We start from the raw sequence: 13,427 nt of genomic DNA on the forward strand, positions 1-13,427 counted from the left end.
GGAAGACCAGAGTTCAAGACCACAGCCTTGGATACCTGCTAACTGCATGACCTTGGGCAAGTCACTTAACCTCTGTTTCCTTCAGTTCCCTCACATGTAAAGTAGAGAATAATAACAGCACCTACCTCCCAGGTTGTTATAAGGTTCACATGGGATATTTGTAAAGCACTTAGTACAGAGTCTGGCACATAGCAAGTGCCAGATAAATGCTTATATTCCCTCTCCCCGCCCCGCCCCATTTGTTTTCAAGAAATAAACAAGAATAGTCAAGGAACAATATTTGTGACAAGAGATCAAGTCACTGGATAATTAAATGCCAAATGAGTGCTAGCGGCAATAAGTTTTATGATTTCAGAGGGAAGAGTTTCATTCTTTGAACATGTTGAAGTAGTCAAGAAAATCTTATGATGCCACGCCTTGAAGGATAAATATGTCTTGGGTAGACAAAAAAAAGAAGGGAAAAAGAATTCTAGGTGGAGACAGAACATAAGCAAGATGGTAGGTAGACACATAGGTAGACAGGTCTTGGGAGACAGTAAATAAGCCATTCTGGTTGAAGGGGATGGTTTATGTAGACATTAGCAAAATAAAAGGTTGGAAAGGGAAGTTGGGGCCAGATTATGGAAGACCCTGAATCCCAAGGGAATGCTATAGATAATGTTTCTCTAGATTTCAGCAAAATGTTTGGCTTTTATTCTTTTGGGCAAGATGAAAAGATGTGTGCTAGCCATTGGTACAGGTAAGTGGAATTGGAAACTGGTTGAATGAGCAGTTTCAGTCATCAATGGCTCCACGTCAACCTGGAGGGAAGTTTAGGTTGGCTCTGAAGAGTGAAACTAGGAGTAACTGGTAGAGGTTGTAAGAAGGCAGGTTTAGATTTAATGTGAGGATAAAATCCTAACAATTAGAACTGTTCAAAAGTGGAATGGCCTGAAGATAATGGATTTCCTATCACTAGGGATCTTAAAGTCAATGGTTACTTGTTAGGGATGCTGTGGAGGCTATTCTTAGTCAACTGTGGGTTGAACTGATCACTCTGGTCTTTCCCAATGGTGAGATTCCACTTTTATACATTAGCATTTATTTAATGACCTCAGGAAGCACTTACTGGGTGCAAAGCACCATGCTGCTCTGGGGGAAACAGAAGTATCATTGGGTATGGAAAGATTTAGAATAAGAAAACGAGACTTAGTCCTAAATCTACCACTTGCTCTGGGTGGCTTTAAGCAAATCATTTACTTTCTCTGAGCCTCAGTTTCCTTAGAAATAAAATGAGGATAACAATTGTGAGGAATGCACTGTACAAATATGAACTACTGTTGTCATGAAAGTAATATGGAGTCACTGAGGAACCCTTCCCATAAGTGACATTCAAGGCAAACAGTAGCTTGAGACAAGCTAACTACAGTGATATTCTTACAAACCTCATCCTGCAAATGAAAGAGCGTCTGGATCCCATGCACATTCTCATAGATGACTGCTGACCTTCCTTCTTGACTGTCCCTGTCTTCAGATCCAAAATCCGACCTTAAAAAGAAAGAAAACAAAATTGGCATAAGACTTTTGACAAGAGCTGAGAACAGCTTTCTCCCCTTGTCCTGAGCACCAAGAAAAAGGGACTACACACATTGCTCATTTCTTAGTACAATCAAGTCACGAACACTTTGGCGAGGAGAACATGGATCAATGAGATCTATCATAATACAAATAGCTCACTGCAATGAATAGTTCTTATCCTTCTCTTTCCTTCCTGGGAAAGGGAAAAAGCCTTTCCAAGAGTTTTTAATATAGAATAAAAGAGATTAAGCTGGCTGACTTTCATGGCATATACAGTTCCTCACAAATTTCTAGTAATAGGCACCTAACACTAGAGAAAAAATTTCAGTTCTTTATACAAAGATGTAACAAAATGACAAACACTTCTATCTTCTTGGCAACAGCATTCATTTTCTCCTGGGATGATGATGATAGCATTTATATAGCACTTGAAAATTTGCAAAGTATAAACCTTTCTCGTTTGATTTCCTCATTGCCCAAGAATCAAATCAATACTACAACCGCTGCCAGAAAAGGCATGCCAATCAACTGTCCTGTGGATCAACTCACTGTCCTTCTACCCTCCAAGACCAAAATTCCCTTACCTGGCCACCATTCCCCATTATGTATTGACCCCCTCTATTAGAATGTATGCTCTGTTAGGGCAGGGACTATTGTACTTTTGTATTTGTATTATCAGTGCTTATCACAGTGCCTGACACATAATAAAAGCTTAATAAATGTCTTTTCATTCACTTGCTCATTCATTCATTCACTTTAAGATTTAAAAAGTGTTATGGTTTCCTCATAACATTTCTATGAGGGAGGTAGTTTAAGTATTACAATCCCTGTTTTCCATATAAGGAAACTGAATCTGAGAGGAGTAAAATGATTTATACAAGGTCACAAAGTCATTCAAATCCAGTGTTCTTTCAACTATACAAATATACATACACCATATCAGTAAGCACAAAATAAGTAATCAATAGATATTTGTTGGCTGATAAATATGTTGACAAAGTCTCACTATTTTGAGAATTTTTCCTTTATTTTTTTTCTCCCTGCAATACGGGAATTCAAGATACAACATACGTAATGCATGGGAGGTAAGTTGTTTACGAGAACATGTTTGTTTTTTAAAAAATAAATTCATTAATACAGATTGTGGTCATGAATACATTAGTAGCAAACAAATTTAAAAAAAGCTTTTAGCCAGTAAACTGTAAACATTTTAAGTTTTATAACTAAAAAAATAAACTCCCCCATAATAATTGATGGCTATTAAAATGATCTTTGCGCTTGCGCTCTCTCTCTCTCTCTCTCTCTCTCTCTCTCTCTCTCTCTCTCTCTCTCTCTCTCACACACACACACACACACACACACACACACACACACAGGATCAAGGCCCTAAACTAATGCATGCCCTGTTATAGGCCTTCCCTTTAAGAAGTAAATCTCATAGCAAAGATGCTAAGATGGGGGAAGGGGTGAAGAGAATAACATTTATATAGAGCCTACTACGTGTCAGGCACTGTGCTAAATGCTTTTTATACATATTACCTCATTTGATCTTCACAACAACCCTGCAAAATAGGTACTATTATTATCCCCATTCTAGTTTTAATGTCTCATCCATACTTTCAGGTTCAGGCAAGCACTTTACACATACAACCTCTTTTTTTTGTGCCAGGAACCTGCTTTGGAAGTCTGGTGAAACCTATGGATCCCTTTCAGAATTATGTTTTTGAATACATTAAAAAATACATATGTTCACCAAGGAAACCAATTATATTACAATGCAGTTATCAAAACACATTTTTTAAAAAAAATCCACAGACTCCAAGGTTAAGGATGCCTGTCATAAAGGGTACAAATGGCAATTATTATTATTTTAGTCTTACCCACTGACCCATGTTCTGTTCTAAGCCCTGACCTGCTCTCCTTCTGGCCTCAACACAGATCTGGTATTAATCTGCAGTTCACCTAACCAAGTATCTGCCCAGCTCTGCCCTGATTAACCAGGCTCTGTAGCACACACTCCAGCTCTACGCTCATTTTACATTCCAGTGACAGATCTGTCTTGAACTCCAGAATTCATCCTGCTAAACCTTCATCAAACTCAACCCTATCTCAGACAGGCAGATGGTTATCTTGACAAAGACAGATATTTAGAATTCTTTTATTTTTTTTCAATTCCTGCATGCCTCACTCTAACATCTTGTGAAGAAAATTGTAATCAACAGACATGTTCTAACACCTACAGTACCTGTGAACAGCTTGTTTTAGCTGTCACCAACGTGTGCAATAGGGGGACTCCAAAGGCTAGTGTTACGTCAGGGCAAGACATAACTGTTTGTCTCTTTTACTTTTTATAGAAGCTATAACGTTTATATCACCGCTTAAGACCTCAATTAGGAAAGAAATAGGTCATTCTCCATTTCATTCTGGAAGGTATCCCCTTTACTAAGATAAACCAAAACCCCTCTGTGCCTTCGGGTCCTGGTTAATGAGATGCTGTGGCCAAGAAAGAGAAATCTTCATTTACTGGGCAGCTGCTCTGATGATGAACCTCTCTAAACTTTGCTGTGCTGGGCCCTGGATGACAGACATACAATCTATCGCCTGGGACGTTCTCTTTTAGTAGAACTTGCCCGGGCTTGTGCGCCATTGCTATAGGATGATAGATTTTGAGTCTAAATGAATTCATTTTCCTAAGTTATTTTTTTTTAATGAATAAGAAAATACACTTTCTTTCCCTACCACCTTCCTGCCCCCACTGGAAAAAGGAAAAGAAAAAGATACCCTTGTAAAAATATGCATGGTCAAAAAAAACCATTTCCCACTTTGGCCATGTTCAAAAAAATTCATGTGTCAATCCACACTGTAAGGCCTTTACATACCCAACAGGAAGTGGGCTTGCATGTTTCATTATGTCATGGTTAGTCACTGCATTCAGAGAGCACCAGGCCTGGAATTGGGAAGACTTGCATTCAAATTCAGCCTCAGACACTTACTAGCTGTGTGACCAAGTGCAAGTTATTTAACTCTGTCTGCCTCAGTTTCCTTGTAGCACCTACATCCCAAGGTTGTTGTGAAGATCAAATGAAATAATATTTGTAAAAGTGCTTAGCCAATTTTTGGCACACAATAGGGGCTTAATAAGTGCTTGTTTACTTCTTTCCTTCTTTCTTTCCTTTCCTTCCTTCCCTTACTTTCCTTCCCTCCTTCCTTCTATAAATTGTTCTCCTGGTTCTGCCTACCTCACTTTGCCTTAGTTGATACAAGTCTTCCCAGGTTCATTTGAAACTGTCCCCTTCATAATTTCTTTTTTTTTTATTACTGAAACAAATACCTAATAAGAAAATAAAAAGAAGCATAATATAAACTTAAATACTAAACTTAAATACAACATGAGAAAAGAAAAAAGGCATGTCATGCACAGCAGAATGTAAGAGAGGATTCAAACTATATAGCAATAATTCCTTCATAGTTTCTTACAGCACAATAGTATTCCATTACATTCATATACTGTTATTTTAGATGGGAATTCAGAGGTCATCCAGACTACTACCCTCATTTTACAAAGAAGGACCAAAGAAGTTAGGAGGTTAGGAGATTTGACCAGTGGCAGAGCCAGGGTACAAGCCCAGGTTGTAACTTCAGTTTCAGCATTCTTTCCACTGTATCATGATGCTTCTTTGTGAACTCAGATCTACCTATGAGCCAAAGTGTGGCATGGGAGCAGGACTTCTGAAAGGTCTTACAGTATTTAAAAAAATTCAATTTAGAAAAAACTGAGTTGGATGTGTATTTGAACATAATTCAGTTAGGACGAGCTTAGTTATAAGTTCTGATAATTATCTAGCTTTTGTGCTACTAAATAAATATATTCCCATATAATTCCCAATAAATGAATAGCTGTCATTTGTATAATTCATATTACAAACACAGTTTGGTGCTTGTCTGTTCTCACTTAAGAGTTCTGCGTTTTTTTTTCCTGTGTGTTTTTTTAACAGCATTTTAAGTGCAAATTGTCACTTGCTTTATCATCACCCAAACGGCAAATGGTTTCAGCTGTGAGGAAGGCAAACCTTGCAGTCTGTCAAATTCCAATCCAGCACTCTGAAAATAAATCACAGCTGTGTGCCACATGGGCCGGTGAACACAAGGAGATCAGAAAACATATTTTCATGATATTTTAGCTACGACTCTATAAGACAACTGTTTCAATGTTTATTTCTCCATATTATACTCCAGTTTCAGTAGAACAATGGATCTTTTGCATACTCCCTTCAAAATGCCAATTTCACTCAACTTTATACAATAGATGGATACCTAAAAACTTGAGTGTAAATGGAAAAATTTTAAATAATATGTTTTTTTATATGTTGGGATATATGCTATAGAAACATAAGGTACTTTAGGAGAGGAACAGAATATTAACACCTGAAGAGATTGGGAAAAATCTTGTGTAGGAGGTACTACTAAACTTTGAAGGGAGAGGGGATTCCAAGATGCAGTGGAGCATTTACAGCTGTGGAATGTGCAGTGGTTGGAGGTGAGAGGTGGAATGTTGTGTATGGTGAAAAGCCAGTAAGCCAGTTTACCTGGAATGCAGAGTGTATGAAGAGGAATAATGTGAAATCAGCAGAAAATGGTGGAGACTGATCATAAAAGGTTTTAAATGCCAACAGAGGAGTTAGAAGTGATAGGGAGCCAATGATGTTTCTTTTGCAAAAAAGTGACACTGGTAGAGCTATGCTTTTTGGGAATATCAGTTAGAAGGATGGATTTGAGAGAAGACAGACTAGAGACAGGGAGATCAGTTAGGAGGCTATTACAATAATCCAGGCTACAGGTGGCCTCGAATAACTTACCCAGTGGATGAGGGCATGAATAAAGATGGTAGAAAGAGAGGTTGATTGGAGAGATTGATTGCAGAGATGTTGTGAAGGCAGAATCAGCAAGACTTAGAAATTGATTAGATATAGGAGGCGAGGGAAGACGGAGTTCAGAATTTTAGATGACTGCAATGATGGCAGTGTTTTCCATAACAATAGAGAAGTTAGGAAGATGGGTACCTCTAATGCCTGGCACATAGTGGGCACTTTAATACTTTTTGACTGGCAAAACAGGAATGGATGAAGGATGAGAACGAAAAATAGATTTAGGAAAAATTAAGTACAGGAAAGACTAAGGGGCATGAAAAAAACAAATATAAGAATAAAATGTGATACTTAATGTTCAAATATGGTCTTTTAAAATGCAAATAACACATATGTGAATCTTCAGGGCTCCACTCTCAAAGTAACATCCTATTTTTTTTCAGTGTTATATAATATTCTCTTATTCAAGTTGTTGACTACTTGGCTACAGGGCCTATGAGATCCCTGTGAGGTCCATATGAATTTCATTTGACTATTAAGAAAACCCAGAGACATATGTAGGCAAGCCAGACTTATAATGAATTCTAATCCCTCACAGAATTTCAGAAGTAGAACAGATTTTAGAGGACACCTAGGCCCATTCTCCAGCTGCAGATGGGACAATAACCTTCACAGATGTTCATTCAGATTCTGCATGAATAACTTACGCAATGGAGCACTCACTACCTAATAATAATAAAAAAGTTAATTTCAACAAACATTTGAGCAGAGAACTGTGGCAGACAAGGAAGAAAAAAAGATGGAAACAATATAGTCTTTACCTTCAAGGAGCTTATATTCTAGTAAATCAACATAATATGTAACATTTACATAATTCTATAATTTACTAAGCATATTGCTGACTCTATCTCACTTTGACCCTCACAATAATCCCATATGGTAAATAATGCCATTTCAATTCTTATTTTACAAATAAAGAAACTGATTCTCAGTCAGTGACTTGCCTAAAGACACATGGTTAGTAAGTAGAAAGGCTGATGTTTAAATACAGACCTTTTGGCTCAAAATCTGATGCTATTTATAATATACCAAAGCTGGTACCCACTGGGAAGTCTACTGCATTACTGGATAGTTCTGTTCTTTCTTATGTTTACCTTCAACATACTACCTTTTCCCCCATTTCTGCCTTTGGAACAATAGAAGACAAGACTACCTCCTCCTCCACCCCCCATACAATAGCCACATCAATATTCCAAATATCCATTAATTCAGCAGTAAAGGCATGCCTTCCACTGATACATATCACACACTCCCCATGAGAACATGAATAGATCATATCTATGAGTGGCAAGAAAAACTCATCAGCTAGCGGAAAACCTCATGATCACAAGACATCTATCATGAACTCCTTCAGTCTCTTCTTCTGGTTAAAAATCTGAGCTCCTTCAATCCTTGAAAGGATTTTGGCTTCCAGACCTTTTCTTCATCATCTTGGCCATCCTTTTCTGAATAATCTATAGTTTATCATTATCCTCCTTTAAAAACCCTACATGAACAGGAGATTAGTAACTCTAAATCTCTTGTTTCTGCAACATGTCCTTGAGAGGATTTATTTAATCACTTAGAATTTTGCCTTCTGAGACCAGGAATCAGGACCTAGCAACTTCATTAGTTAGGTCTTCAGTTTCCTTTCATGGCATAGAACCAATTTCAATCATCCATATAAAATTTCAGATTCTGCTCATTTGTTGCTGAATGAAGATCTTTCATTTAGAGTTTCAGTTGTTCAATTGTTTTCAGTAATATCTGACTTTTCATGACCCTATTTGTTTTCTTGGCAAAGACACTGGAGTACTTTGCCATTTCCTTCTCCAGAATTAAGGGACTTGCCCAGGGTCACACAGCTGGTAAGTGTCTAAGGCTGGAATTGAATTCAGGTCTTATTGATTCCAGGCCCAGCACTCTATCCACTGTGCCAGTAGTTGATTTAGAGTAAGGATTTTAGACTGTCTATGACATTCAGGTGGATAAGTAGCCAATTAAATTAGTACATGAGTAGAGAGAAGAAAGAAAGAAAGAAAGAAAGAAAGAAAGAAAGAAAGAAAGAAAGAAAGAAAGAAAGAAAGAAAGAAAGAAAGAAAGAAAGAAAGAAAGAAAGAAAGAAAGAAAGAAAGAAAAAGAAAGAGAGAGAGAGAGAGAGAGAGAGAGAGAGAGAGAGAGAAAGAGAGAGAGAGAAAGAGAGAAAGGAAGAGGAAGGAAGGAAGGAAGGAAGGAAGGAAGGAAGGAAGGAAGGAAGCAAAGAAAAGAAAAGAAAAGAGAAAGGAAGAAAGGAAGGAAGGAAGCTAAATATTGATAGATATCTATCTTAGGCAAAAAACTGAATAGGAAAGTGATATGGATTAAACATGAAATATTGCAGCACTTTCAATAATCTCAAGTCACTTCCTGCCACCAAAGTCCTTTTCATTTTTTTTTAACACTGATATTCTCCCAGTAATGCCATATGGCTGTGAATCATGGAAAATCATACTCTATGAAGATACAAAATTTGAGATGACCAAAGCAAACATTGAAAGATGGTGGCTATAAGTAGGCTGAAGGATATTGCCAATAATGACTTATACTTAAGAAAAGTGACAAAAGATGGTCATGGACTTACAGATCTAAAGCACCTCAGATGCCATCTTATCCAAACTCATTTTACAGATGAGGAAACTGAGGTATAAGGAAGTTACGTGACTTGTCTAAGAAGTGAACCTGAAGCTAAGTACTCTGCCCTCAAAATAAGTGTCTTTTGCTATTATTATACCATGCTACCTCAAAGACATGTATGATCAGAAAAATAGGTGCACCCATCATATAGTTAAGGTAGAGGGATCAATGATGGATAGCACAAGTGTTGCATTGGTATTATCATTAAAGTAGCCAAAGCAATGCCCAAGGGCACTAGGCAGATCTATCTAATGGAAGATTTATAGAAGGGCATAGAAAAGAGTCATACAGGATGAGAATTTGTGGGTGAGATTGACACTGGTGGAGGGAGTGCCTGGACCAATTAGATCATCAGTCCATCAATGTTTCGAAGAATTTTGCTCCTGTACCTAAATCCAAAACTGTAGCATTTACACCCAAAATCAAGGATGCAGCTCCCTATATAACTGTTTTTTGTCATGTATAACTAGCATCTTTCCCTGCTTCTGAGAATCTCACTGTGATTATTGTGACTTGTGACAGCAAAATTCAAATGGCCACACTGATCCATAGCCTTATCAAGGTAAGGGCTGCATTCTGTTTCACTTCCACTTATTTTATTTTTTGGGGGGGCGAGGCAATTGGAGTTAAGTGACTTGCCTAGGGTCACACAGCTAGTAAGTGTCAAGTGTCTGGTCTGAAACTGGATTTAAACTCAAGTCCTCCTGACTCCAGGGCCAGTACTTTATCCACTGTGCCACCTAGCTGTCCCCAACTTCCATTCATTTTAATATACTATCACTAAGACTGATGCAAGGCTTGTTGCCTAAAGATGAACTATCTTTGCATGACCTTGGTACTTGGTCAGCACAGCAACTCCAAAGCTCAAATTCACAACAGTTAAGTTTCATTGAAAAAGCCACATGAATCACTGATCATAGCGGTAGCAAACCTTGTATGATGTTGGGGATACAGTGCAGAACTTTTCAGCAATTTTCTATATTATAGCATAACTCCAAATACAGCAATAGTCAATTTGACAATATAATGCCTCTTCCTCAATAGATCAATGAAAACAGAAGTTGAGTTTCATCAGTAATATGTATATATAAGACCAAAAAATAGGTGGGCCCATCATATAGTAAGATTAGAAATGGATAGTCCAAGTATTTCATTGCTATTTTTATTAAAATAGCCAGAGGATGGCCTCTACGGGGATCAGAAATGGATAGTCCAAATTTTGCATTATTATTATCATTAAAATAGCCAGACAGAGGGCTCTGTGGGGAAAAGCTGACACCAGTTAGAATTTCTTTAAAGGAAAAGCAAAACGACATTGTGAAAAATATATACATTTATACATTCAATAATACACATGAGGAACATACAAAGGAAGTATTACATTGGACCCTGTCCTCAGAGACAATTACAATCTAATTGAGAAGGTAAGACACACAGGTTCAATTAGAGAATAAGATGGTGGGGGCACAGTCCATGAATGCCATAGGGTTTCAGGGAAGTCAGAGATTAAGATGGCCCATAGCATTCAAAAGTTTTGCGGAAGCTGGACCTTAAGCATGGAGAGGATTATAAAGGTAGGGGGGAGGAGGACAGCGCTTCTCAGAGAGGTGGGATAAAATGAAGAAAGGTACAGAGATGAGAGAGAAAATGTACTTATTGGCAGTCTTATGGCTTTAGATTTGGGAATATCAAAATAGCATAGCTTGGGATGGGGGTAGTGTGCTGGAACACAGGGCTTAATAATTCTAGACATGCCTGAAATAATTCTACCCCATGGAGGTGAAGACTGTTTGCAGGGTATATAACAGGGGAGCCAGAAGAAGGCAGTGATTGAAGATGTTTTTTTCTTTTTTAGTTCCCTCTCATTCTGTAGCAGCAGAATGCAGATTTGAACTGTTTGAGCAAATAAGAGAAAGGGGATAGATTCTACCCATATGTTGTAGAAGCACATATTTCATCTTGGGAAGTCTGGGTTTTCCCATTCTCATATAAATGTTTTCCACATCTAACCAGATGGATTCAATTGGACACCCAGGGGCATGTCTAGGTCTATGTTCCCTGAGGATGGCAGAGATGGACTGCCACTAGCTGTAGCTATATAGGGTTGTAGTTATGGCTGACATAGAGACTTGGAAAATGTTATTTACCAAGGACAATCTGTCTTATAAACAACAACTTCTAGCATTTACATAGTGCATTAAGGTTTGCAAAATGCTCTGCAAGTATATTATCTCAGTTTATCTTCACAACACACCTGGAATTTAGGAAATATCATTATTCTCACTTTCCAGATGAGGAAACTAAAATAAATAGAGCTTAACTGACTTGCCCAGGATCACATCGTTAGAGTAAGAAGCCATATTTGATCTCAGGTCTTCCTGAATCCAAGTGTGGCGTTCTATCCACTATGCCACTTAGTTATCTCTAATCTATCTCATAGAGCTCAGCTTGATGGTACACACTCTGACTGGATATATTCCCTTTCCCCTATGGCAGCATTCATAGCAGAGGTCCCAAGGTCCCCATCAGTGTGACAGATTTGGGGCAAAAGTAGTCCTGGCTTGATTGCAGTGGAGGGTTGATGTTCAGAAATAGTTGGAAGTAAAGTTGGATAAATGCAGTGGGGCCAGATTGCAGGACATTTTAAATGCCAGGGTAGGGAGTGGAGTTGATTTGATGGGTAATAAAAAGGTGCTACAGAGGCTTAGAAATGCAATGGCAGGATGGGAAATACAAGAAATGACAACAAAAATCTGCAGGTCAGGGTTTCCTGATGGAGAGATCACATTTTAATATTACTCCAATGTATCTGGAATCTCATAATATGGTACTTGCTTAATTGACAAGGAGATCTCAACCCATTCCACGCATTCTCATCCTGTATGCTTCTTACCCATGTCCTCCTATAATTTTTTTTCATGAAGGATTTTACACAATGCACCAGAGGCTTTCCTCAAGGTCTTTTAATATTTAATGGATACTTGTGCAACATTTAAGCTATCCATTGCTCATCCTCTCACCTCTTTTTTCCAGCCAAACATATATTTGTTCATGTACTTTTACACCACGTCTTACATGCCAACCATCATTGGTAATATCCTTGCTGGATGTATATCTTTAAGTTGCCTAACAGGGCACCGGCCATTTTGATTGTTCAGAGAACATAGGATAGGGACTGGACTTGTGATTTCATTTCTATTTGGAAGGCCCTGGTGAGAAAACTCCCTCTACTAATAGAGATCAGCATCTTCTCTGCAATTTATAGTATCAAAGAGTTGCCTACAGCACTTGGAAATAAGGACCTGCCCAGGCTCACACAGATGGTATCTGAGGTGGTACTTGGACCCAGGTCTTCCTAGCTCTTTATCCGCTATACCATACTACTTCTCCAAGAAGACATGATATTTCTAATTTGCAGCCACGTAGCTTCATTAGGAAATAGTAATGCCAAAATGTTGGGCTTTGGTGACAGGATGCAGGGATTATTGAAAGAACAAGAGAATGAACCATATATACATATATATATATATATATATATGTGTGTATATGTATGTGTATATATATGTATATATGTGTATATATGTGTGTGTGTGTGTATATATATATACAACTAACAAGGTTGATAGACCTTTCCTTTTGAATTCAACCTTCTGATTATACTGAACAAAAGTGGGAGACTGGGGCTGGATATAACTGCTTCCTAGACACAGTGAATTTTGTTCTTCAAGGATAAACTTAATTTGCAAACTGTTATGCTGGACAACTTTGTGACTAAAAATTTTCAGCTTGTTTTTATAGATCTGATTAGTTATAATTCTCAAGAAATCTCCCCACAATGATGCTGTTTTGCTGTCTGACAAAAATTTAATTTCTTAGAGACATAGATGCAGAACTGCATCCAGAGAGTGTCAGCACACTGGTAATATTCTGACTGTACATATTATTAGGATAACTGGACTTTAGTCCTCTATAGGGCCATAGAAGGCAAGAATTCTCTGTTTTCTCTGAAGAATAAGGTAGTGTTATTAACTATCTGAGCAATGGTATAGGACACTAAAAGCAAAGAGTTAATCTTGATTGCAACTATGGCAGATAAGAGTGAGAATCTAACCAAGTTCTGGCTACCTGTGATCCACTGGGAGTCATTGGTCAACTGGAGAAGTGATGGGAGTGCAGACTATTCTAGAGGAGGCCAATTCTGTTAGCCTGTGCAATTTATCGAGGGTCTAAGTTCAGGGAAGACAAGATTGATAGAGGCCTCAGATCCAAGGAGGCAGACACATAGAGTCAGAT

General features: G+C 38.0%; 1 protein-coding gene across 4 annotated transcripts in view; it reads right to left on the minus strand.

Moving 5' to 3' along the window:
- Positions 1-13,427, minus strand: part of ARNT2 (aryl hydrocarbon receptor nuclear translocator 2) — a 267,900-nt gene that overhangs the window by 103,945 nt on the left and 150,528 nt on the right. For all 4 annotated transcript variants that reach the window (XM_078151115.1, XM_078151114.1, XM_078151113.1 and 1 more), the window contains one exon: positions 1,425-1,527. In XM_078151115.1, the coding sequence (XP_078007241.1) occupies positions 1,425-1,527 (103 nt within the window). The remainder of the gene's footprint in view (positions 1-1,424; positions 1,528-13,427) is intronic.

The sequence above is a fragment of the Phascolarctos cinereus genome, unplaced genomic scaffold (genome assembly GCF_003287225.1).
Source record: "Phascolarctos cinereus isolate Bilbo 61053 unplaced genomic scaffold, phaCin_HiC Scaffold_3;HRSCAF=262, whole genome shotgun sequence".
NCBI classification, from domain to species: Eukaryota; Metazoa; Chordata; class Mammalia; order Diprotodontia; family Phascolarctidae; genus Phascolarctos; species Phascolarctos cinereus.